General features: G+C 44.1%; 1 protein-coding gene and 1 long non-coding RNA gene across 11 annotated transcripts in view; one reads left to right on the top strand and one right to left on the bottom strand.

Moving 5' to 3' along the window:
- The window catches only part of LOC309613304 (radial spoke head 10 homolog B-like), a gene marked incomplete at its 5' end in the record, with an annotated part of 67,078 nt that overhangs the window by 1,690 nt on the left and 39,073 nt on the right, over positions 1–26,315 (top strand). For 8 of the 10 annotated variants that reach the window (XM_082359974.1, XM_082359975.1, XM_082359972.1 and 5 more), the window contains 13 exons: positions 553–692; positions 1,368–1,454; positions 1,638–1,740; positions 2,442–2,625; positions 5,184–5,351; positions 5,953–6,050; positions 7,215–7,314; positions 9,535–9,619; positions 11,016–11,171; positions 13,648–14,521; positions 17,648–17,815; positions 20,119–20,219; positions 20,811–20,980. In XM_082359974.1, coding sequence (XP_082216100.1) covers positions 553–692; positions 1,368–1,454; positions 1,638–1,740; positions 2,442–2,625; positions 5,184–5,351; positions 5,953–6,050; positions 7,215–7,314; positions 9,535–9,619; positions 11,016–11,171; positions 13,648–14,521; positions 17,648–17,815; positions 20,119–20,219; positions 20,811–20,980 — 2,434 coding nt within the window. Of the gene's footprint in view, positions 1–552; positions 693–1,367; positions 1,455–1,637; positions 1,741–2,441; positions 2,626–5,183; positions 5,352–5,952; positions 6,051–7,214; positions 7,315–9,534; positions 9,620–11,015; positions 11,172–13,647; positions 14,522–17,647; positions 17,816–20,118; positions 20,220–20,810; positions 20,981–23,513; positions 24,389–26,315 lie in introns of those variants that run through there. The other 2 variants (XM_082359973.1, XM_082359981.1) reach the window with 2 other exon arrangements.
- Positions 7,214–13,641, bottom strand: LOC309613334. The gene is made up of 2 exons (XR_014235648.1): positions 13,451–13,641; positions 7,214–9,967 (listed from the first exon to the last, which is right to left on the bottom strand). It is a non-coding gene; the product is annotated as an uncharacterized lncRNA (long non-coding RNA).

The following is a 26,315-nucleotide window of genomic DNA, read 5'->3' as shown; positions in this document are numbered from 1 at the left end:
TGGAGACAAACCAGTTGGAAAATTCTGAAGGTAGGTACAGCCAGAACTGTGAGGGCCTTTGCTAAGGCAGGAGCTGGCAGCCTGGATTTGGAGTGGGGATTTGTAGGCAACCATAGGTATAGTTACCCAACTGGTACCCAATTTCTGAGATGGTTTTGATTTTGACACGAACACTGGATTTCCCAGCAAAATTTTGGCTTTTCAAATTGTGTGGGAAACATTGCTTTCAGTTTTCAAGAAAGAAGATACTATTGTTGCAAAAGATTATTCACCCATAGCTTTAGGGGGATGTGTCTCCTCCATGTAGATCCCAGTTTAATTAGATTTTAAATGTCTGTTTCATTTGAAGTATCTATTCAGAAAACTTTCTGACAGATGTTTAAGGATTGTAGACCAACATTTATATTTGTGAATATAATAAATGGATATGTTAATATAATGAATGGATTAGACCCATTAGCTATTAACGGAGATGAATCATTTCCCACAGTTAAAACCAGGATGAAAATGCATAATTGCCTCCTTGCTGTTTCTTGTAACCCGTTTCTTTAGTTCAGAACTTGCTAAGGCCATCAAACCTATCGATCGGAAGTCAGTCCATCAGATTTGTTCTGGGCAAGTGGTTCTTAGTCTAAGCACTGCTGTGAAGGAGTTGGTAGAAAACAGTGTGGATGCCAGTGCCACTAACATTGGTAAGTTTGGGAGAGTTTTAAACCACAAGAAATAATCAGTTTATGCTGTTTTATTCAAGAAATGTTTGTTAGTGTAATAAGACAATCAGGTATTGATATACAGAGAAATTATTATTTTTTAAACATAAATTTAGCGCTTATTATGTGCCTAGTATTTAGCTAGGTAGTAATAATAATAATAGCGGTTAACTTTTATTGTGTTCTTACTATGTGCCAGGCAGGCATTGTGCTAAGAACTATACAGATGGGATACCTCATTTAATCTGTAGAATGACTTTATGAGATTGGAATTATTATTATTGTTATAGTTATCATCTCCGTTTTACAAATGAGGAAATTAAGGCACAAGGAATTTACTTTTTTTTTTTGAGGTTATAAAGCTAGTAAAATATGGTCCCAGGGAGTCTGATTCCAGAACTTGTTCTCTTTAATGACTGTGTTAAAATTATCCTCCTGAAGGAAAGAAAAAAGAAAGAAAATAAAAACAAAACTATTTTATCTGGGCTAGTAAATAGCCAAGAAGGACTTTAAAAAATAAAATATACAAAATGACAGTAGTACATTTAAATAAATATAGTTAGGACTCAAAGTTGCATTTTGTAAGTTATAAGTACTGTCACTCTAAAGGCTTTTCGCATGGATCAATTTGAGAAATCAATATTTTAAACTTTTTAGAGCTCAGGCTTAAAGACTATGGCGTGGAGCTCATTGAAGTTTCAGACAATGGATGCGGGGTAGAAGAGGAAAACTTTGAAGGCTTAAGTAAGTTGAATTTTGCTAATCCTATTTTAAAATATTTGGGCCAAATGTCTGAGAATTTGGGGTAACACTGTCTTAGGAAACACAAAACAGCTTTTTAAAACCAGTCACTTGGGTGGGTATGGTGTGTGTTCATTGCTGTATCACTTGCGATCTCTTCGGCCTTACTCTCCACCTCTCTTTCAGCTCTGAAGCATCACACTTCTAAGATTCAGGAGTTTGCTGACCTCACTCAGGTTGAAACTTTTGGCTTTCGGGGGGAAGCTCTGAGCTCACTCTGTGCACTGAGGTGATGCAATAATTTTATCCACTAACTTGACCCCTTATAAAAATCTCTCTGAAAATTAAAAAGTATGATTAGAATCATTATTGTTTACACTTTTCCATCTGAATGTCTCAACTACCAACTTCTGCATTCTGTTTTATCTTACTACCAACCTAAGTGGTAATACTTCCGAAATGTAAGCAATGAATGAACGAAATGAAGCAAATAGTGTTGTAAAAAAAATTGTTACCTTTATTAAAGCAGTAACTTCTCAATTTAAAAGTGACATATAGATAATACATTATAGATGCCATATGCTATTGGTTTTAATTTATTTTGACGTTGAGGAAAAAATTTAGCTGAAGCACTTATTTAATTATACAACAGCTTCTAAGGTTTTGTTAGAACAGTAGTAGCCAAAGTGAGAAATAAATCTTTATTGGTGAATATGTAAGTTTTGAGATCTTTTATTTTGCAGTTTAAGCAAAATAAGTATCAAAGCTTTTATCAAAACAAAACATTTACAGAACTCTCTCACTATCTATTGGGGGCCAAACCTTGGATTTTATGATGACTCCTCACCCATTTAAACTCTCTTGATGATCTCGGAGGGATCATCATCTTTTTAGGGGAGTTTAGAGAGAACAGAAGTGAGAAAATGAGCACGTGATGACAAGCACGTGGGAGTCTCTAGCTGACTGTGCTCTGCTGGCTTTTTCGTACAGTGATGTAACTATTTCTACCTGCCACACATCTGCGAAGGTTGGGACTCGACTGGTGTTTGATCACAATGGAAAAATCCTCCAGAAAACCCCCTACCCACGACCCAGAGGGACGACAGTCAGCGTGCAGCAGTTATTTTATACGCTACCTGTGCGCCATAAGGAGTTTCAAAGGAATATTAAAAAGGTACGGTGGGACTTCCCTGGTGGTGCAGTGGTTGAGAATTCACCTGCCAATGCAGGGCACACGGGTTCGAGCCCTGGTCCGGGAAGATCCCACATGCTGCGGAGCAACTAAGCCTGTGCACCACAACCACTGAGCCTGTGCTCTAGAGCCCGCGAGCCACAACTACTGAGCCCACACACCTAGAGCCCATGCTCTGCAACAAGAGAAGTCACTGCAATGAGAAGCCCGCACACCGCAACAAAGAGTAGCCCCTGCTCGCCGCAGTAGAGAAAGCCTGCGCACAGCAACAAAGACCCAGTGCAGCCAAAAAATAAATAAATTAATAAATAAATAAATTAGTTAAAAAAAGAAAGGTACGGTAAATTCAGAATCCGAGAGCCTAGCGTGTGTGATGCCCAAATGTAGTACAAGATCAGTCAGGGTGGTTTGCACTCCCGTTCATTCTCTTCCCTTAATTTTTGGAGAAGTGCTTAGCTTGCTTCTTCCCCTCAAAGACCTAACTTTTGGGTGATTTACCCTTTTCTTTTCTTTTTTAATATATCTATTTATTTTATTTATCTATTTATTTATTTTTTTGGCTGCGTTGGGTCTTTGTTGCTGCACATGGGCTTCCTCTAGTTGGGGCGAGCAGGGGCTACTCTTCATTGCAGTGCGCGGACTTCTCATTGCGGTAGCTTCTCTTGTTGCGGAGCGCGGTCTCTAGGTGCGAGGGCTTCAGTACGTGTGTGTGTGTGTGTGTGTGTGTATGATTACAGTTTTGTAAAAACAAAGCAACTGGCCAAAATATGCATAGAAAAAAGCGTGGGAGAGTAGACGCATGAATGCTACCAGTGGTTATTCTTGGATGTGTGATCACTTGTGCTTTTTGCCATCTTCCTTGTACTTTTCTGTTTTGTACCTATATTCTTTGTAATCAAAAAACTTAAACATATGCTGCTAAAAACTTTCTTTACCTCTAAAGCAACTTGTGCGAGTTTTAACTTTATTAATTTTGCAAAAATATAAACTTTAAAAATGTTTTTTAATTTAAATATTAAAAATTTTTTGTACAGAGAAAATTTTTATTATTATTTTGTATCTTAAGGTAAAAAAAAATTGGTGTCTCAGAAAATATAGGCATAAAGAACTTGTACTTGCCAGAGATGACCATTGTTAACAGTTTGGTGAGTCTTTCCAGACTCCTTTTAGTTTCATGTATTTATAAATCTTGGAAAATTTTTCAAGATAAATATTAAAAAAATGAAATCAAGTGACATAGAATATTAAACATTTAAGTCACATGGAATTGTGTGCAGTAGAAAGTTGGTATTGTCTCTGCCTACCTCCCAGAGTTTGGTTTACATCCCTTAGACTTTATTTTTTATTTTTAATATTTATTATTTATTTATTTGGCTGCTCTAGGTCTTAGTTGCAGCATGCGGGATCTTTAGTTGCGGTGTGCAGGGTCTTTAGTTGCAGCTTGCAAACTCTTAGTTGTGGCATGCAGGTGGGATATAGTTCCCTGACCAGGGATCGAACCCGGACCCCCTGCATTGGGAGTGTGGAGTCTTAACCACTGGACCACCAGGGAAGTCCCTATATCCCTTAGACTTTAAATGCGTACATGTGTATACAATCTTTATACATATGTTTCTATTTTTCTTTAAACAATTGGGATCATATTATATATACTGTTCTATACCTTGACTTTTTAATATAGTATATTGTAGATACCTTTTTTTGGTCGATTGGTAACTACCTTATTTTTTATCATGGCACCATTATGTGGATATACTGTAATTAATTAGCCCCTGGTTGATGGTTGCTTAGGTTGTTTATAATTTTTCACAATTACAGATTGTTTCAGTGAACATTTTCATAATATATCTTTTTTAAAAAATTTTTAAAATTTATTTATTATGTTTATGTTTGGCTGTGTTGGGTCTTCATTGCTGCGTGCAGGCTTTTCTCTAGTTGTGGCGAGCAGGGGCTACTCTTCGTTGCAGTGTGCGGGCTTCTTACTGCGGTGGCTTCTCTTGTTGCAGAGCTCAGGCTCTAGGCACACGGGCTCTAGGCACGCGTGTTCAGTAGTTGTGGCTCGCGGGCTCTAGAGCGCAGGCTCAGTAGTTGTGGCACACGGGGTTAGTTGCTCTGTGGCATGTGGGGTCTTCCCGGACCACGTCTCAAACCCGTGTGCCCTGCATTGGCAGGCGGATTCTTAGTGACTGTGCCACCAGGGAAGCCCTTTCATAATAGATCTTTGATTGTTTATGCCAGTCTTTCTACAAGGATAAATTTCCAGAGGAGGGATTTCAAGGTCAAAGGGAACATACTTCTCGATTTTTAGAGCAGAAGGCCTGGACATTCTGGAAATGAGGGAAGTGTGGTGAAGAACCTCATCCTCTGATTTCCCTTTGGTACCACGTAGGGAGATTCAACTCATCGCTCATTCTGTCAGGAATAATTTGCCTTATTTGTGAGATGATAGGAGAACCTTGAATTGACTGTATAACTTGAATCATGCGCTTCTTGTAAGATTGAAGTAACGTTGAGTCCTTGCGTTTGTGTTTTTTAAACAGGAGTTCTCCAAAATGGTCCAGGTCTTACACGCCTACTGTATCATTTCAGCGGGCGTCCGTTTAAGTTGCACCAATCAGATTGGACAGGGTAAGAGGCAGCCTGTGGTGTGCACCAGTGGAGGCTCCAGCATGAAGGAAAATATCGGATCTGTATTTGGGCAGAAACAGGTAGTGGTGGCCTGTTTTTTGGTTTTTTGTTTTTTTTTCTTGATTCAGGTGCTCCAGTCTCTCACCTGGAGCTCTCCGGCAGTCTTTTCACTGATCACCTAGCCTCTAGACTGAAGCTCACTCGTATCCATCCACCACCACGCAATGAAAGTAATCATTCTAAAACAAAAAACTGGGTGGCCAGTTGTTTAAAAACATTTTATTGCTCTAGTGATTATGGCAGGTTTCTCCTGTCCTTTCCAGTAGCATAGAGAATAAAATCTAAGAATTGATTTTTTAAAAAATTATGTCCCTATCACAAAAATTAATCTTAGGAGCTGCAAGTTTTAAAATCATCCTTTTACTCTCTCCTTGAAAAAAAAATATTGTGGGCAATGTATTGTTTATGGATGAGTAGGAGCACAAGTGTTTCATCTTGCTAATAAATCAAAATTATTTATTATAGAACTGCAAAATGCAACTATTGAGATTCTTTGTCCTCTTGATGTGGATAGCTTGGCTAGGAAGGAAAACACACGAAACCTTCGTTATATCTTTCTTTCTGAAGTCAGGCTGGTTCTCGCTTTATTAGGAAATAACTGTAAACCTTGATTTCTTTCAGTTGCAAAGCCTCATCCCTTTCGTGCAGCTGCCCCCTAGTGACACTGTGTGTGAAGAATACGGGCTGAGCTCTTCCCAGGCTCTGCATAACCTGTTTTGGTAAGTTGATTGGTGCCAGGAAAATTACGATCAAACAATTTTTTTGAGTTTTTTTTTTTCCCCTTTGGTTTTGTTTTTAAAGATTGTGATTTTAAAGCTTATAGTTTCTTATGTCCATTATAAACTGTAGGCAGTATTGTTGCTGAGAAAGAGGATTTATATGGAGGAGCCAGGTTTTTAATGTAAACAATATTCTGGGTAACTGGTGCATTTTAGGGGGTTTCTTATTAAATTAGCGTTTGTGTAAGAGGCTCTGTTTAGTGAACAATTAGAATAACTCTTCAATTATGTATAATGTTTCACTTTGTCAGGGCCTGGCATAGAGGGACAGAGGCGCTTTTCCTTTAACTCGTGCCTTACCCAGAATCCAATCCAGCATCATTAGTTTTAGTGTAAGAAAAATAGACATTTTTCCATAAGCAGAATTGGGCCCATATTGCTTACCCTCCCTCCACTTGCCTTTGGCTTATCCCTGAAATTAAAGATGGGGATTCATTTTTTATGCTAAGGTATCATTCTTATGGAAACTCAAATATCCCTGGGGTAAATCTCAGGTGAAGCCCTTAACCAACGCCATAGGTGATAGAAGTTTGCTAACTGAGAACAGATTTTATGTTTTATATTTATTTTTTTGACCGCACCGTACAGATCTTAGTTTCCCGACTAGGGATTGAACCTGCACCCCCTGCACTGGAAGTGCGGAGTCTTAGCCACTGGACCTCCAGGGAAATCCCAAGAGAACAGATTTTAAAAAGGCGGGGAATGTGGGCAAAGAGCCTGGATACAGGTCCTTGGGCTCCCTGGACAGCTTGGTGGGGACTGCACGAAGGTTCTAGAATGTGAGTGTGGGGTGAGACCCACTCCTTGTGTGGAGGCCAAGGATTTAATAGGGAAAGCGAGAGCTGAAACGAATCAGTTTTGAACCCGCTGGGTTGCCCATGGAGGATTTGTTAACGATGGGAGCTTTGGAACATTCCAGAGGGTCTGTGTTCCTTAATGATTCACCAGAATGGAGCACAGATACACGTTACCTGAAATGTTAATACTTGTCAGCTCGTCACCAGGGGTTATGTTTTTATTTTTCACTTTGAGAATGTGCTGTTTGTTGTGTGTCTGATCCTTTCTGCTCTGGAATCCCGCCCTAATGGCATTAACATTGAACAGTATCTCAGGTTTTATTTCTCACTGTGCTCACGGCGTGGGAAGAAGTTCAACGGACAGACAGTTTTTCTTTATCAATCGGCGGCCTTGTGACCCAGCAAAGGTATTTCAGAATATGGGGGGATTAGTTTTTTCTTTTAGCTTTTAGTTTTAATTTTATTTTTTATTAAATAACATTTTCTGACACAGGCAATTTACATGGAACTTGGGACTTTGACTCAGAAACATTACTTTATCTTTTTTTTCATTCTTCTAATCAATTTTATTCTAAAAACATGTTTTTATGCAAATATATTGATATTATTTATTTTAACAGACAATGCTATATTGTCATTTTAAAATATTTTAAAAAATATCTTTAAAATGTCTCGCTGTTAATTTCTTTTTAAAAAAATTTTTTATTATATTGGGGTATAGTTGATTTATAGTGTTGTGTTAATTTTAGGTGTATAGCAGAGTGATTCAGTTATACATATACATGTGTCTATTCTTTTTCAAATTCTTTTCCAGTTTTGGTTATTACAGAATATTGACTACAGTTCCCTGTGCTCTACAGTAGATCCTTTGTTGGTTATCTATAAATTATCTTATTTTAGGCATTTAAAAACGCCTACCATACAGTGGTTTCAATTATATATATGTGCACGTGCATACATATGGACACATATTAATAACCAATATATTTATTATCGTAAAAATTATCACTATTAGAAGAAAGTAAACATTTTAAAACATTCACCGTTATCTAGACTTTTTGGTATAGACTGACACACGTGCATATGCTTTTGTATTTTCTCTTTGTTCTGTCCATTTTCCAAGAAAATAAGGGCCCAGGTTACTTCTGCCTCAAACTTAAACTGATCATCTTGATATGATTATAGCAGTTTTAGTGGCCAGTTTTGACTTTGCATCTTCAGCAACATTATACCTAGCAGTGAAAGCGCCGAGTCTTAATCACTGGACTGCCAGGGGATTCCCCAAAATTACTTCTATCAACCAGATATGGTTCAGCTTCTATTATTTTTCTTTTCTTTTTTTTTTTTTAAATATTTTTTAGCATATATAGCGTAGAAGTTTTTATTTTATTTTATTTTTTTTCTTTTTTTGGCTGCGCCATGCAGCATGCGGGATCTTAGTTCCCCACCCAGGGATCCAACCCGTGCCCCCTGCATTGGGAGCACAGAGTCTTAACCACTGGACCACCGGGGGAAGTCCCTCAGCTTCTAAATTTTTAACCTATATTGTAATTGGTGTGATTTTATGGCTTATCCCTAATGCCATTTAATAATCTCATTATAAAGTCATATAAATACATTTCTGTGTACATTTGAATGTGTTTTATGAGCATTTAAACCACACCTCATTTTATTGACATTTCTTCAAGAGCATCTTGAGGGCTTCCCTGGTGGCGCAGTGGTTGAGAATCTGCCTGCCAATGCAGGCGACACGGGTTCGAGCCCTGGTCTGGGAAGATCCCACATGCCGCGGAGCAACTGGGCCCGTGAGCCACAACTACCGAGCCTGAGCGTCTGGAGCCTGTGCTCCGCAACAAGAGAGGCCGCGATAGTGAGAGGCCTGTGCACCGCGATGAAGAGTGGCCCCCACTCGCCGCAACTGGAGAAAGCCCTCACACAGAAACGAAGACCCAACACAGCCAAAAATAAAAACAATAAATAAATAATAAATAAAAAATTTTAATTAAAAAAAAAAGAGCATCTTGAGTATGGAAAAAGATTCAGTTTTATGAATCTATGATTAAAGATACCACCTTGAGAGGAAAGAGGAGACTTTTTGGGTGATGGATATCTTCATTATCTTGATTATGGGGATGGGTTCGTGGGTGTATATATATATCAGAATTTATCAATTGTATACTTTTTTTTTTAAATTAATTAATTAATTTATTTTTGACTGTGTTGGGTCTTCGTTTCTGTGCAAGGGCTTTCTCTAGTTGCGGCAAGCGGGGGCTGCTCTTCATCGCGGTGCGCGGGCTTCTCACTATCGCGGCCTCTCTTGTTGCGGAGCACAGGCTCCAGACGCTCAGGCTCAGTAGTTGTGGCTCACGGGCCTAGTTGCTCTGTGGCATGTGGGATCTTCCCAGACCAGGGCTCGAACCCGTGTCGCCTGCATTGGCAGGCAGATTCTCAACCACTGCGCCACCAGGGAAGCCCTCAAATTGTATACTTTAAGTGCAGTTTGTTTTAGGCCAGTTATACCTCAAGAAAGCTGTTCAAAATGTATCCTTTTAATGGTTGGTTAGAGTAGCATGTTATTAGAAACTGGGGGAAGGAAACATTTATTCTTTTCTATGTTTTTTGTATAGGTTTCCAGACTTGTGAATGAGATCTATCACATGTATAACCGGCATCAGTATCCATTTGTTGTTCTTAACATTTCTGTTGATATGGGTAAGTTCCACTGACATTTCAGTAAAATTGGTGACTTACTCTTTTTTTTTTTTCTGGCTGCACATGGGCTTTCTCTCGTTGTGGCGAGCAAGGGCTGCTCTTCGTTGCGGTGCATGGGCTTCTCATTGTGGTGGCTTCTCTTGTTGCAGAGCACGGGCTCTAGGCGCGCGGGCTTCAGTAGTTGTGGCACGTGGGCTCTAGAGCACAGGCTCAGTAGTTGTGGCACACGGGCTTAGTTGCTCCATGGCATGTGGGATCTTCCCGGACCAGGGATCGAACCGTGTCCCCTGCATTGGCAGGCGGATTCTTAACCAATGTGCCACCAGGGAAGTCCCTGGTGACTTACTCCTAAAAGAATAAAATGAGATTATAAAGCTCTGATATGACCAGAAAGAGACTTTTATAGTAACAATTAATGGTGATATATATTTTTATAGACTTAAAAAAAATTTTTTAATTAAAAAAAAATCTTTTTAGACTTTTATTTTTTATACAGACTTTCCTGCTTTCTACTAGAAAGTACGTTAATTGTATTATTCGGAAAATGTGACTTTTTCATGTCAGCCGAGGGAGAAAGTAGACTAAATGTTCTCCCTGATTTTGAAAATAATTCATTTCATGTAGTTATTTTTCTTCTGATTGCTAATATTATGGTTTATTGTTATCCAATATTTTTTTTAGGTGCTTAGAAATATATATGTGCACACCTTAAAAAAATGTATATATAATGATATATATATATCTATCCATATTTTTTGGAGTGAGAAAATAATTTTGGGTAATTTTGTGCTCTTTATCCTTAGATGTGAACATTTTCTTTTCCATGTCATTAAAGTTTATTCAGAAACATGATTTTAATATCTGTATTGTATTTCAATGTGTGGATATATCTTGATTATAAACTTTTATGTTTGTGCCTATTTTAGTTGTTTTCAGTTTTTAGAAATTCAAATAATGTTCTTATAGATAAGTCATTACCTATATTTTTGATTATTTCTTTAAGATAAATTTCTAGAAGTAGAATCATTGGGTCAGTGAATGTGATCCTGTTATACCGATTTACACACCTACCAACAATGTACTAGGTATTATAATTTTTAACCAGATTCAATAGGTGATAAAAATGACATTTTAGTTTGCAATTTTATCATACCTTTTTATGGGTTTATTTGCTTTTTTTCTTTTGCAATTTACCTACTCAAATGCTTGCATATTTCATGTGTTTAAAAAATTATTCATCTTTTCCTTGTTTATTTGAAAGGGCTAGTTTTATAGTATGAATATGAATCTGGACACGGCTTTTGGCAAGTGCAAGTGAATAAAATAGTCGATGGGGAAATCTCTCTTGTTAAACGTGAACTTAAACACAATTGGCATCTTTTCTATTTTGCTGTAGAATGTGTCGACATCAACGTTACTCCAGATAAGAGGCAAATTTTACTACAGGAGGAGAAGCTTTTGTTGGCAGTTTTAAAGACGTCTTTGATAGGAATGTTCGATAATGACGTTAACAAACTCAACGTCAGTCAGCAGCCGCTGTTTGATGTCGAAGGTAAGAAAAACACAAGTGTATAAACAGCTTCTAAAACTTGTAGCTGTTGTGATACTTTCCTCATTTTTCCGGAGGTAAAGTTTTTTTTGGCATGAAACAAAATCTATCAGATTTTGATCGGTACCTACCACCTCCATCTCTGTACAATGCACAAATAGACATGGAGATGGGGGGCAGGCTGGCCTAGAGGAGTATCTGCCCCAAGAAGTGCATCTGGCTGTCAGAGGGGGTAACGGCCAACTCAGAGAGGACGTGTCACCCTAGAAAGTATGTAGCTGCAGATTTAAGGTAATCTGGATTAAAACGGTTGCAAGCCACCTCCGTTATCACCCAGGGATACATTCTTACCAAGACTCACCCATTCTCCTTTCAATAAACACGCCCCCATTGGAATTCCCTGGCAGTCCATTGGTTAGGACTCAGCACTTTCACTGCCGGGGCCTGGGTTCAATCCCTGGTTGGGGAACTGAGATTCTGCAAGCCAAGCAGCGCGGCCAAAACCAAAAACCAAACAAACAAAAACACTCCCCGATCATGACGAGCCTTTTGTTAATTTCCAGAGTTCTGAAAAAGTTGATTCTGACCATTTTTGCCCGTTTTCTCCTATCTTTTGTGGAGTAGGGAATTTGGGGGGGCCCTTACTCTGCCGTTTTCCCTCACGGCCCCCCTGTGCATTCATCACTGAGTAGCATGTTGAGATGAGACTTGGCCCAAGGCTGGTTTGACCTCTGTAAAAATATGCACAATCACTGTTTTACTTCCTGGTCCTGAGTGAGCAGCCTGTCGTTTAAATAGTTGGTTTTATTCTTTTGCATCCAAACCAAGTGCATCCGGGGCACCTTGGGAGGAGTCCACAGCTGAGCCCCAGCAGCCTTCCGTAGCAGAGGCAGGAGCTGGCGGCTACCCCTTCTGACAGCCAGATCCACTCCTTGGGGTGGATACCCTTCTCTAGGCCAACCTGCCCCCGACCTCCACGTCTGTTTGTGCAGAGACGGAGGTGGCGGGTCCCCATCACTGTGTCCTCCGGGGTGTGGGGGGGGAAGACCAGAGCAGCTCAGGAAGCTGAAATTATGTTTGGTGGAAAGCTCAGGTGACAGTGGGAGGAAGTCGTTCTGGGATGAGGCTTCGTAACCCCAGGGTACCAGGAGCCATAAGCCAGGGGTTAAGAGGAGGGGCGGGACCCAGAGTGGCTCTCTCCTCGCATTTCCTAACACCCGGGGGGTTGGGGGGCGGAGAGGCTGACTTGGAAGACAGTGAGGTGCGCTCTCATCAAGTGCCACGGTCGGCAGTTGTGACAGTCTGGTCGGCAGTTGTGACAGTCGGAGAGTATGGTGGGGACACAAGCTCCTAAGGGTGGGGAGGGGCTGCTGGGTGGTGGGAGAGGCACACAGGAGCCCTGCCATGAGTGCAGCCGAGCTACTGACCTCACATCTCTGCCTCCCACTCTCTGCATGGGATAGGATGGCTGCGTGCGTGCGTGTGTGCGTGTGCGCGTGCGCGCGCACGGGCGGGGGATGGGGCGGAGGATGGTAGGGAGCGTCACATCTTTGTGGAACGGGCCGGTGGTGGCAGCTCTGAGCGCACGCACACACACACGCGCGCGCGCGCACGTTTTCAGAGAGGCCACCCCATACAGAGAGAAACTGCTCAACTTACCTCTGCATCTTGAGGCACAGTCAAATCAACGCCCTCTTCTTAGCCCTTTCATCGAAGGACAGCATCCACACAGAAGCAAATGTGTCGTGAGTGCATCCGCCCTGAGATCAGGAAATAGCACCCACAGAACCACCTTTGTACCCCTTTTCAGACACTAACCCCCAGTGGGAACTGTTTTCCTGACTTCTAACACCATGGATTCGTTTTATCTGTTTTTAATTTGAAGGCATCCAGTATTTACATTTTTCCATCGTTGGTTTCTCTCTCAATATTTTGTATGTGAGATTCATCCAAGTCCTGTGTGACAATTCATTTATTCATTCTCGTTGCTGTACAGTGTTCTGTTGTATTTAAATACCACGACTTATTTGTGGACAAGTGGGTTGTTTCCAGGATTGGGCTGCCATGAATATAGCTGTCACGAATATCCCCATCCATGGTTTAGGCCAGCACAGGTAGACATTTCTGGTAGGATAGCAGTGCGGGGTCACAGGTGTGCATGTTCAGATTAGATGTTCCCAGAGAGTTTTACAAAGCAGTTATACCAATTTCAACACCACCAGCAGTAATTAAGCATCCCATTTGATCCTCAGCCTTGTAAACATTTTTTCTTTAAATTTTACCTGTTCTGTTGAGTATATAGTGGCATCACATTGTGGTTTTAATTCGTGTCTCCTTTATGGTTCATGTAGAACTGTGTTCACACATTGGATCAGCCATTCGGAGCTCCTCTTTTGTGAAGTGCCTGTTCACGTAAAAGTATCCACTTATTCTATTTCTGCGCAGCCCCTGATGCCCTTCTCTGTTCACATCTGCTTAGGTCACTTAATAAAAAGGCATTCAGCAGAGGTGGAGAAGCCCGTGCCAGAAAAGCAGGATGATCCCGCCCCGTTAAGGACTCGCGGGGAAGAGAAAAGGGCAGTGACCATTTCCAGACTGAGAGAGGCCTTTTCCCTTCGTCACACAGTGGAGAACAAGTCTCGGGGCCCGAAGGCCACTGACCCAAGACGGATTTCTCCACGACAGAAAAGCAGCACCCCATTTCCTAGCGCTTCAGGGCCCCTCTGCTCCCGGAAGCACATCTCTGAACCTCGGGAGGAAGGGATGACTTCCACTCAGGGGCCCTGTGACCCGATGGGCAGAGTGGACACGGAGGAGGGCTGGGGGCACAGCAGCAGTGCATCTGCTGGCTCTGAGGAGGGGTCCAGCGCCCCAAAAACGGGCAGCCACCCCAGCAGTGACCATGTGGCAAGCTCCCCCAAAGATGGGTTTTCGCAAGAAAATGTGGAGTCTTTGGAGAAGTTACCTGAAACTGACCATCGTCCTTCGGGCACGAATTGCCACTTAGACCACGAAGAAAGCGGCTCCCGACCTAGAGTTTTGCTGCAGCCTACTCACCTCTCATCCCCAAATGCAAAACGTTTTAAAAAAGAAGGGGTTCCTTTAAATCCCGATGTCCCTCCAGAGTCCGTGAAAACTCAGAACGCTTCAACGTATGAGGTGGATGTAGCTGTTGAAATTAACAAGAAAATAGTGCCCCTTGACTTTTCTATGAGTTCTTTAGCCAAACGAATAAAGCAGTTATGTCAGCAAGAACAGCAACGAGAAGGTGGACAAAATTATAGGAAGTTTCGGGCAAAGATTTGCCCTGGAGAAAATCAAGCAGCAGAAGATGAACTAAGTAAAGAGATAAGGTAACACTTTTTCCACTCACCAGCTTCTTTTACTTGCCTCTCACATCCATCACATTAATTTTCTTTAAAGAACTCTTTCACCAGGCAGTTCTGCAGCCTGAAATCTTACAAGAATTTTTTTTCCTTAGATTTTCTCTGCGTATCTTTTCCATCGGTCCAAATCAATCAAGGCCTTCTTGACCCCAATTTTATTCCTTTTCCTGGAGGTTTTCAGCCCATGGTGACTTCTCCCTGCATTGAATTCAGGGCAGCTTTGGGGAACATTGCTATTTTCCCATCTTTCCATTTTAACATGTATGAGGAAAAATTATCACATTATCAAAGCTATGATTTCAAGAAGATTGCATCAGATAAGGCTAAGTAAAAAAGTCAGTTTAAAGAAAAATCTTCACAATACAGATAATAGAAAACACTGGTCACCAGCACTTTCTTGACAGTGGTCATGTCCAACATTGTGACTCTTAAAAATGATGAATTCTTTTGAAATAGTTTTTATTTTTAAAATTTTGTCTTTGTTTTGTGTCACCAGTTACTGAAATGTGCTGTGTCCTGTGCACGGTGCAACTCAGCAAGTACATTGCATGTTTATAGCACTTTTAGCCTGGAGCACACAGGCTTTGCCTAATTTCAGTTATAAATTCTTCACCGAGTGTTATATAATTTCTTTGTTATTCATAGTGCCTAGCTTACACGGAGAGGGGTTTTCAGGAACCTTTCTTTCTTTTAAAAAGTGTGTAATTAATGGAAATGAACCTCTCTGGTTGTGAACTCAGAGGGAGCCAGTGAAGAGAGCCAGGTTACTTAAATATTTTTAAATTTATTTTATTTTATTTTTATTTATTTATTTATTTATTTATGGCTGTGTTGGGTCTTCGTTTCTGTGCGAGGGCTTTCTCCAGTTGCGGCGAGCGGGGGCCACTCTTCATCGCGGTGCGCGGGCCTCTCACTATCGCGGCCTCTCTTGTTGCGGAGCGTAGGCTCCAGACGCGCAGGCTCAGCAGTTGTGGCTCACGGGCCCAGTTGCTCTGCGGCATGTGGGATCCTCCCAGACCAGGGCTCGAACCCGTGTCCCCTGCATTGGCAGGCGGATTCTCAACCACTGCACCACCAGGGAAGCCCCTTAAATATTTTTAAATAGAGATTTTAATTAAGTTTGCGAACATGTATTGATCACCTGTTACTGTGGTTTTTGAATGTTGGTATGCCTAAGAATCTCTTGGAGAGCTTGTTAAACAAGCAGGACCTATGTATGGCCAGATTCCAGTGTTTCTGCTATAGTAGATCTGGTGGATCTTGGGTGTGGAGCCCAGGAATCAGCATTTTTGACAAGTACCCCAGAAGGTCACATTGAGAAGCTGATCCACAAGGGCCTGGCATTGGCTTCTGGCTTTCAGGGCACGGCTGTTGGATTGGCTGTACTTCTGAGCTATTGGTCTGATGAGGTTTACTTTTTCCTGAGAAGCACAGGAAAAAGTACTGAGCTAAAGATTAGGCAGCAGTGAAGATATTGAGGTTGTGTTTACCAGCTCCTGTTTCTGCATTTTGAATTATAACTAAATATACCAAGCTGTAAAACTTTGTTTCTTTAAGCCAGATGCTAGGTTCTAGTTTATGGTGGGAGATACACCTGCCAAAGACACAGAAGACCCGGGTCTTCAGGCCGGCACAGGTTCTTCCCATGGGCAATCTGCCTGGGCAACCGGAGCAGACTCAGACGGTTCCTGGAAGAGCAATCAGAGCCAGGGAGTTGGTATTTGTGCCAATTACCAGTTTATTGCCTCTCAGTTCCAAATCCACTCTTTGCCCTGCTTTGCAGTCCTAGAGGCTGAACCATGTAAGCATTTCTCCTGGTGCACTGTTAGACTTGATCAGCAGGGGGCGCTGTGATGCCCTTGTCTTTTCCTCCTACAAGGCAGCCACTGGCAGCAGGCAGGAGGCCCAGCAGTGCTCACTCTGCTACTCCAACCAACTTATTTTCATTCATAAATGAATGAAATGCAGCCACGCCTGTTCCAACAAAGTCTGAAGCTCAGCCTGGGGTGGGCAGGGGGTGGGGGGCGGGTGCTCCCCATTAGAAGGATTGATATCCACTATTGACAAAAAGGTACTCATATACAGGTAGCCCTCCGTATCTGCCGGTTCTGCAACTGCAGATCGAAAATTTAAAAAAATTCCAGAAAGTTCCAAAAAGCAAAACTTGAATTTGCTGCGTGCTGGCAACTATTTTACATAGATAGCATTGACATTGTAGTAGGTATTATGAGTAATCTAGAGATGATTTAAAGTATATGGGAAGGATGTGCATAGGTTATATGCAAGTACTGTGCCATTTTATGTAAGGGACGTGAGCATCTGTGCATTTTTGTATCCTGGGGGTCCTGGAACCAATCACCTGCATATACCCAGGGACAACTGTACATATTGGTGGGAGTGTAAACTTTTATAGATCTCCTATCAAAGTAAAGTGTACATATATAATAACACATCTAGGGATTTATCATACAGATACATCCAAAGTAGAGAAGATCTATGTACAGGGATGTTGCACCTTTGTTTGTGTTTCTTAAAATGGATACAACTGAAGTGTCCTTTAGTAGAGAGTTTGTCAGACAAATTGGTACATCCACATAATGAATTCCTACATGGACATTAAAAAGAATGAAGTAGGTCTATATATATGGGTCTGAAAAAATACCTGAGATTCATTGTTAAGTGATGAGAGTGAAACGTTATGAAGAATTGATTCCATTTTTGTTTTTTTTTTTTTAAACAGTGTATAGTCAAAGGTCTGGAAGGATATGGACCAAACCATTAATAGTAGTAACTAATGTCACCTGGAGAGTTGGAGGAATGAATAATGTTATCCTTAGAAAGTGGGATTTTTAGGGACTTTGTCTATTTTATGTTTTTGTACCTTTTTATTAGTGTTTTATAAGCAGAGAAGGAATCTTTTAAAATGTCTTCTAAAATGGGAATTCCCTGGCAGTCCAGTGGTTAGGACTCCATGCTTTCATCGCTAAGGGCGCGGGTTCAATCCCTGGTTAGGGAACTAAGACCCCACAAGCCGTGCAGCGCGGACAAAAAAAGAAATTAAAATGTTTTCTAATTAATATTTTCTACCTGCAGCAAAACGATGTTTGCAGAAATGGAAATCATTGGTCAGTTTAACTTGGGATTTATCATCACCAAACTGAATGCGGATATCTTCATAGTGGACCAGCATGCCACGGATGAGAAATACAACTTCGAGATGCTTCAACAGCACACTGTTCTCCAGGGTCAAAGGCTTATAGCGTAAGTTCATTTCAGTGTTCAGAATTTTCAGTGTTGTTTCATCCCCCAAATTTAAGATCTCTTAGCTATAGGTGTGTCTATCTTTATCTCTATCTAAACCTATCTATACCTATCTATCTATCTATATTTTTTGGCTGTACGTATCCTTGCAGCAGATTTTTATACTTTTTGCGTAATAATAGTCATACCTGCCATTTATGGAGTGCTTATTTGGTGCCAGGCACTGTTGAAGCAATTTATATTTAATCCTCACAAAGTTTGAAGTAGTTACTATGTATTACCACCAACATCTCACAGGTGATAAAACTTAGAGACGTTTAATAACTTGCCCAAGGTCACACAGCTAATGGATTCTTTAAGTATCAAAAGATACTTAAAGTTCTTTTAAGCTGTTCAAAAATGCTGATCACTGGTTGGCCAGAAAATCCTTTTGAAGAAGAGCAATTTATAGTACAGAGTATATCTACTTAGAGTACGTGGAATTCACGCGTTCAGAAGGTCAGCAGTGCCTGTGTGTCTGTCCTCAGCTATGGTAGAGCAATTCCAGTGATTAGTCACTGCAGAATTTGGTATTTATCTCTCTTTTGCCAAATTGAATGTTTTACACTGACCATTTTACAAGGCGGTGTGATGGTGTAGCATATAAACCAGAAGTCTTTTCTGAAGCGAAGTCGTAAGGAGAGGTCTTGGATTTTCATTTGGGAAATTAAACTACATAATTAACTCAGATCCCAACAGCAGCAGATCCCAGCATGAAGAAGTTACCACTAAAACAGCCACTCAGCTGGAAAACATACCTAGTTTATTTGCTGAGTACTCTGTATCCTACAGAATGGCTTAATTATATTTATTTTCAGTAGGAGTAAGTAGTAATAGTAAAGACATTGAATGAGCCACTTTATAATACTGAGCTATTCCTGCCCCTGTTACAGAGGTCGTTTATTTTTTAGCCATTTGGTGTAAGTACGGTCTCGTTTGTGGCATTTCAAGTTGACCTGGATAATCACAGGCCACTGTGGGTCCCACATGGATCACACTTCAGGATGAAAGGATAAAGACCACAACTGCATCCTTTCCTACCTGCCCTGCATAGTTTGGCCCTGATGACCTCTTCAGCTGTTCCTAAGCCCTCTTCTCCTGTTCTCTATACTCTGGCCATCCTTCCTTTTCCCTTGACAGGCCTGATGAATTCCTACAGAGCCATTAAGCAGAATGAAGCAGATCTTTGTGTGTGGCTCTGGGAACATCCATGGTCCATCCTAGGGCCTTTTTACAGACTGTTGTCTCTGCCTAGAATACTTGCCCTTGCGCCCACCCCTCACCCCCATCACCTGCTAACTGCCACTCAGCCCCAGATCTCAGCTCAAAGGTCACTTCCTCAGAGAAGCCTTCCCTGATGCCCTCTCTCTCCAGGCCAAGTCTCACATGCTCTGTGCTCCTATGGCCCTGGGTGTCTCTTCTTCCTGATTCTCAGTGTAGTTTGTAATTATAATTTGTTTGTTTGACTGTTTGATCAGTGTCTTTTTTTCCCCACTAGACTGTTTGTTTCATGAGAGCAGAGAACGGGTCTGTGTTTGCTCACCTTTATATCTCCTGCCTTTAGCGGTGTCTGTCTTACTAAGCACTCAGTAAATCCAAGAGGAGAGATGGATGGATGAAGAATGCAGGCAGGGGGGACTTCCCTGGCAGTCTAGTGGTCAAGACTTCGCCTCCAGTGCAGTGGGGACGGGTTCGATCCCTGGAGCTGAGATCCCACATGCCTTGGGGCCAAAAAACCAAAACATAAAACAAAAGCAATATTGTAACAAATTCAATAAAGACTTCAAAAATGGTCCACATCAAAAAATAAAATCTTTTAAAAAAAAGAAAAAAAAAGATGCAAGCAGAAGGAGCAGGATAGCAAAACAGATGCTGTTTCTTCTGTTTTCAAAATGTCTGTAGTGACCGAACCCAACTTTTCAAATCGTCTTTATTGTGAGGAGGAAAAATAGCATTTTTAGGTCATATTGTTATCTTGGAGAAGAGAATTTTTAAAAAGACAGTCATTGGGGTGGTACGGCAGATTGAGGAAAGGCAAACTACTTTTGGAGTTACTCTAACTTCTAAAAAGAACTTAGAAAAAAAAGAAATTAAAAGGAAATGCTCAGAGTTTTGTGACAGGAGACGCTCATAGCTGAAAGCATGTTATTCGTGTTGCTTTTTGAAATGAATTCAAAGGATCACAGAATGGTTATTTTAGTTTCATTTCTGCTTTAGAGCCAAATGTTTGACTTCAAGGTCTAGTTTGGGTCTCTGTTTTTCAGACCTCAGACTCTCAACTTAACGGCTGTCAATGAAGCAGTTCTAATAGAAAATCTGGAAATATTCAGAAAGAATGGCTTTGACTTTGTTATCGATGAAGACGGTAAGTTATTACTTAGGACTGTAGAACTGTGTCCTTTTAGAGCTGAGAACGATCTTTTTTTTTTTTGATAAATTTATTTATTTTATTTATTTATTTTTGGCTGTGTTGGGTCTTCGTTGCTGCACACAGGCTTTCTCTAGTTGCGGCGAGCGGAGGCTACTCTTCGTTGTGGTGCGCAGGTTTGTCATTGCAGTGGCTTCTCTTGTTGCAGAGCACGGGCTCCAGGTGTGTGGGCTTCAGTAGTTGTGGCGCGCAGGCTTCAGTAGTTGTGGCGCGCGGGCTGTAGAGCGCAGGCTTCAGTAGTTGTGGCACACGGGCTTAGCTGCTCCACGGCATGTGGGATCTTCCCGGACCAGGGCTCGAACCCGTGTCCCCTGAATTGGCAGGCGGATTCTTAACCACTGCGCCACCAGGGAAGCCCGAGAACGATCGTTGAGGTCATACACTTCAGCGTATTTTATAAGAGATGAACATGCTTCCCCGCAAAAGCGTTTTGCTTCTGCCCTCTCTTTCAGATGTTCCTTACAAATAGCACCCAAATGAAACGGATTTTTCAAATGACGGCTTTTTCTCCAAATTTTCTTCTTTTAGCGCCGGTCACTGAAAGAGCTAAATTGATTTCCTTGCCAACTAGTAAAAGCTGGACCTTTGGACCCCAGGACATAGATGAACTGATCTTCATGCTGAGCGACAGCCCCGGTGTCATGTGCCGGCCTTCCCGGGTCAGGCAGATGTTTGCCTCCAGGGCCTGTCGGAAGTCTGTAAGTAAAGAAAGCTTGTCTGCAGGAGCCTGGCGGGTCTGCTCCAGCTCGTGGGCCTTGGAAGTTCTCAGTTCAGCCCCTGATTTGTCAGCCTTATTAAATGTGGGTGATGGTCGCTCTGGGCTGTGTACGTAGAGTCCCATTGTCCTCAGCCATTGTAACACGTAAGCCCTGCACGTCTGCCCGAGGTCAGACCTCCGACCCATAATTACTGCTCTTTCTTGGCGTCCCTGAAGCAGTGTCCTCAGAGCCTTCGTCACTCCCACGCAGTTAGCTGGGTATCCACGTGGTTCGTCTGTGGACCTTATGGGTATTAATGACGCTGGTGGGTAAAGATTAGGTGCTGCCAGCCCTCAGGGGCCCTGCACGAGATTATCCAGAACCCTGCGGTCAGCTCGCTCTTCACAGGAGCCCCAGGGGCGGGCACTGCGTGTTGTCTGGCTGCCGCTGCTTAGACTGGTTCTAGAAGACGATAGCAGCGGTTGGTGATGAGCCTGACGTCAGAGCGGAGCGCGTGTGTTTGCGTCACCTGGCCCCCCCTTCCCTCACTCACTCAGCAGAGACCCCTTGAGCCCCCGCTGGGTGGCCGGCCCTGGTCCGGGCTCTGGGGGCACAGGTGACCCGGCAGATGAGGTCCTTGCCCTCGTGGAGCTTACAGTTTAGTGGGGGAAATGGAAATAACGTTAAGAACGGCAGCCTCAGGTACAAGTTCGGTACAGAAAACAGTATGGGGGTGGGGAGTGAGCACCGGGAAGCGAGGTGGGTGGTCGGGGTGAGGCTGTCTGAGGAGGTGACCTCCCAGCTGACGCTTGGAAGGTGAGCTGGAGCCCCTTGGGGAAGAACTTTCCAGATAGAAGAAACAGCAAGTGCAAAGGTTTGGCGTGTTTGGCGAAGCCAGAGGCTGACCCCGTGTGACTGGGGCGGGGGACCAGGATGGGAGCGGGGCCCCGTCCGGGGACCCACTTAGGGTCCTTGGGATCCTGGTCCAAACCTGGGCGTCTGCGCTGCACGTGTCAGGAGGTGCTGGAGGGTGACCATGGGGAAGAGACCACAGAGAGGGTGTCATAACGGAAATGAGGGAGGTGGGGCAAGGGCTGCGGCATTTTCACCTTTGGGGGCGGTGGGGTTCAGCCTTCTCTGTTAGACACGTTGTATTTGAGATCCTATTAGACGTGAGAGGAGGTGTCTGAGAACAGTCAAGTCAGTGAATCCAGAGCCAGGGGAAGTGTCAGTGCTGGAGAGAAAGGTTTAGGTTTTCTAAGTTACGCCCATGGCATTGGATGAAATTCCTCCAGGCAAGAGTTTGAGGAGAGAATAGGGCCCAGGACCTGACTTCAGCCACAAATGGTTCTTTGATAAAGGCCTAACCTTGATCTTCCCATCCTGGAGTCGGGGCTAAGAGTCAGAGCTGGGCCTGGCCTGTGCTGATGGCCAGGCGTTCACAATGCCGTGTCCTCGTGTGACGCAAAGATCTTTGGGGCCGCGGGCCGCTCCTCAGTCCCCACGCTGGCGGGTCCCTGGCGCTGCAGCACTGTCTCCACGCAGCACACGGGCTGACAGGGGCGGGCTGTCCTCTGCTGCACCCGTGGGCCCCGTGTCCTACGCTCGGCTCTAGCCACGCCGACCACACCATCTCCTTCCCGCCTCAAGTCCTCGCCCGCTGTCCCTCTGCCTGGATGTCCCTCTCCGCACGCCTTCTTCACCCATCTGGTCCCCTCCCATCCTCGGGCCTCCCTGAGCACCCAACTGACATAGCCTCTCCCGGGTGCTTAGGCACAGCCCGAGGGCTACAGAGGACAGACAAGGCGAGCTGTTTCACTGCGGGGAGGCAGGGACATTTGAGCAGCAGCCTGCGGGAGAGGGAACATGAGAGATGCAGATATCTGAGGGAAGCATATCCTGGGTAGAGGGCACAGCCAGTGACAAGGTCCTGAGGCAGGTACTCGCTTTATGGGCTTGTACTAGAGGCAAGGGGGTGCCAGTGTGGCTGCAGTGGGGGCGGAAGGGCTGCTTGCTCGCTGGTGTGGGCACTAAGGCCAGTGAGGGCCAAGTCAGGTGATGCACTTGGGCTTTTATCCAGGTGGGGGGCGGGGCTTCGAAGAGGAGCCACGTGATCTGACGCGCCTTTAAAAGGAATCACTGGCCGCCGAGTGGAGGACGAGTTGAAGGGAGAAAGAGGAAAGCGAGGAGGCCCGTCAGGGGGCCGCTGCAGTCACCATGGTGGGAGGTCGGGGCGGCTGGGATGTGGATGCTGGTGGAGCTGGCGAGACTGGTTGGCCCTGGACGGGAGTGGTCGGCGTCTCTCCTGAGGATGTGCTGCCACGACAGAGCCACGGAGGGGCTGGATTTCACAAAGAGGCCGAGGGCTGAGATACTAGAAGGTAGGGTTCTTCAGGGGAGGACTTTTCAGAGAATTGTTGCTTTTGTTGTAATCTTGTCCAGCCTCTTTGTAGAGAACAGGGCTTCTGAAGAGTTGCTTTTCTAAACAAAAACCAGTAAAACTTTAATTTAAGCCATCATGTCTCACATGCAGGTGATGATTGGAACTGCTCTTAACACAAGTGAGATGAAGAAACTCATCACTCACATGGGGGAGATGGACCATCCCTGGAACTGTCCCCACGGAAGGCCCACCATGAGACACATTGCCAATCTGGACATCATTTCTCAAAACTGACAACATTTCTCATTTTAAAGAGCTATTGATCTTATTGCAGATTTTTCTGTTTTGCAAGGCAGGGTTTTAAGTAACCATTTTGGGGGTTTGTTTCTAAATGAACCTGCTACTTAAAAATGCATCAGATCCGTTTAGAAATGATCTTGAGAACTTTTTCATTCCATATGGAGCATGGCTTGCAACATGTTTTGTTTCACATTTGAACATACGTGTGTGTGTGTGTGTGTGTGTGGTGTGTAGCCGCAAGAGCATGTTTTACAAAAAGAGAGCACTTTGGAAGTCACCTAGACCTCTGCTCTGGCCCGACGTATTTTAGCCTGCCACTTTCAGCTCTTAATGATGATTAAATCCGTAATGGTTTAACTTCATAAATTGAAAATTATGATCCTTTTGAGTTAGTCATTCTCAACCCTGATGCATATTAAATTTAGAAGATAATCCAAAAAAACTCAAGGGATATACTCTGTCCAGCTGGAAGAAATCGACCACGTGGGGTGATGTCTCTCTTGTTTTTGTTTTTTTGTTTTTGGTTGCGCTGCGCTGCTTGCGGGATCTCAGTTCCCTGATCAGGGATTGAACCCAGACCACGGCAGCAAAAGCCTGGAATCCTAACCAGGAGGCCACCAGGCAGGGCACTCCTGGGGGTCTCTATTTTTAAATGTTCCCCGCTGCAGCCAGGGTGGCAAAGAGCGTTGTAGGCAAGGGGAAATAAAAGACTGATTTTTCTGTAACTTTGATGCTGTGATTTGGTTTTCTGGGAGTGTGAACTGCAAGATGGTCTCGTTACTGACTGGTACTGGAGGTAGAAGAATCCCTGTCTGTTGTCAAGTGGTTTTTCATGGAGTCTCGTCCCATTTGAACTCTGCCAGAAATGGAAGTAAAAATGCCCTCTGCGGGGTCCAGATGGCAGTTGGGGTACAGTGGCCAGTGTGGACCTCCCACCCGCACTCTGCTCTTGACCTCTCTGCCCAGACAGTGGGCTTCCTTCCATTTACAAACTTAGAATCCCTTAGGTGTAAGGAGACAGTCAAGTAATGATCATCGCCACTTGTGCAAGCACTGCGCTGGTGGACCTGTCCAAAAGATTTAATATTTGCAAGAACTCTGCATTTTGGGGTTTGTGGGAGGCAGGCCTTCTCCAGAGACCACCTGTCCTCATCCCAGAACCCTTGAAAACCTGCTCTATGTGGCCAAAGGGGCTCCGCAGGTGTGAGTAAGGGAAAGGTGGTGAGATGGGGCGAGTACCCTCGATTGGCTGGGTGGGCCCCGTCTAGCCCGTGGCTTCTGAAAAGTGGAGAACTTTCCCCAGCTGGGCCAGAGAGAGGAACGTTGCTGATTTCGAAGACGGAGGAAGGCGGCCTCTAGAAACTGGAAAAGGCAAGGACGTAGATTCTCCCCTGGAGCCGCCAAAGGAACCAGTCCTGTTGGTTTCCTAACTTACAGAACTGTGAGATGATAAACTTGTGTTGCTTTAAGCCTCTAAGTTTGGGGTAATTCGTTTAGGGCCATAATGAAAAAGTAACACCTGAGTTATTCTAGTGTTAAGCGAAGATAAAGGCTGAGAGAGGCCTCGCGGGCGGCAATTAGCAGAGCTGGGAAAACCCAGGTCAGGTGCTTCCAGCTTCAGAGCTCTGCTCTAAGGGCTGAGCACGCGCGGCGGCCCCTTTAAGAGGGGGGCGGGGCCCGCGGCTGCCTGGAGACCGGCAGGATCAGGACGCCGCGCCGCCTCCGTCCGGGCTTGGCGGAGCCCCACGGCGTCCGCAGCGAGGTGAGCGCCCCCTGCGGGGTCCCGGGGTCCCAGGCCGGTGGCCGTGCTTGCGCCGCGACGGGCGTGACGGCCAGGTCCGGCTCTTCCTCGGCCTCCGAGGACCCGAGCAGGTGCGCGGGAGGCGGGGAGGGCCCTAGGAAGGGGTAGGACCGAGCTGCAACCCCCAGCTCAGAGAATGCGCGCCCCTCCTGTGCGGTCTGAGGAAGGTCAACGGTCGATGGTAGAGTCTCAAGGCAGGGAGAACAGAAGATATACAAAAGTTAATAGGAAACATACCACGAGGAAGTAAGTTTGCCCTGTTAGCAGCTCAGGCTTCACTGATGGAGGACCAGAAAGCCTATGGTAAAGGAGAGCTTAGAAGCGAGAGCAGCTTGCTTCGCTGACAGTCGTGGAGTGAGGGTGCGGGGAAGGGAGGGCTCATGGAGTCTTGAAGGAAGAGGGAAGCCGGACCATGTTGGTGCGAGCAGAGCCTAGAGGTGGGGTGAGCGGGAGGATGCCAGAGGGTGCCATGCAGGCAGAGGAGGGCATGGGGCGTCCACTGCACCCCGCGGGCACGGGAAGGGGACCTTGCCTTGCACTCCGGGACTCACCTGTGCGTCCTGCTGGGTGCACCGGGATGTCTTCAGTGGGGCCAGTTCGGGAGGGCCACGGAAACTATGGCTTTGGAGCCCTGCCCCTCAGCTCTAAGACCTTGGGCAAATAATTAGCACAAGATTTTTTGCTTGACCCTGGCAGTGCTGTCCTAGGGAGTAGGTAGCCGATGATTTCAAGTTCAGAAACAGGAAAGTGAAAAAGTAACCACTTCATCATTGATTGTGCACACTGTCTGATCCATAGGGAGTTTGTGCATCATCTCATCCTTATAACCAGACAAGGTGCTGTTGTTCCTG

The sequence above is a fragment of the Balaenoptera borealis genome (genome assembly GCF_965194805.1).
Source record: "Balaenoptera borealis genome assembly, chromosome: 16".
Taxonomy (NCBI): Eukaryota; Metazoa; Chordata; class Mammalia; order Artiodactyla; family Balaenopteridae; genus Balaenoptera; species Balaenoptera borealis.
The sequence above is the reverse complement of the archived record's forward strand: the minus strand, read 5'-3'. Positions and strand labels throughout refer to the sequence as shown.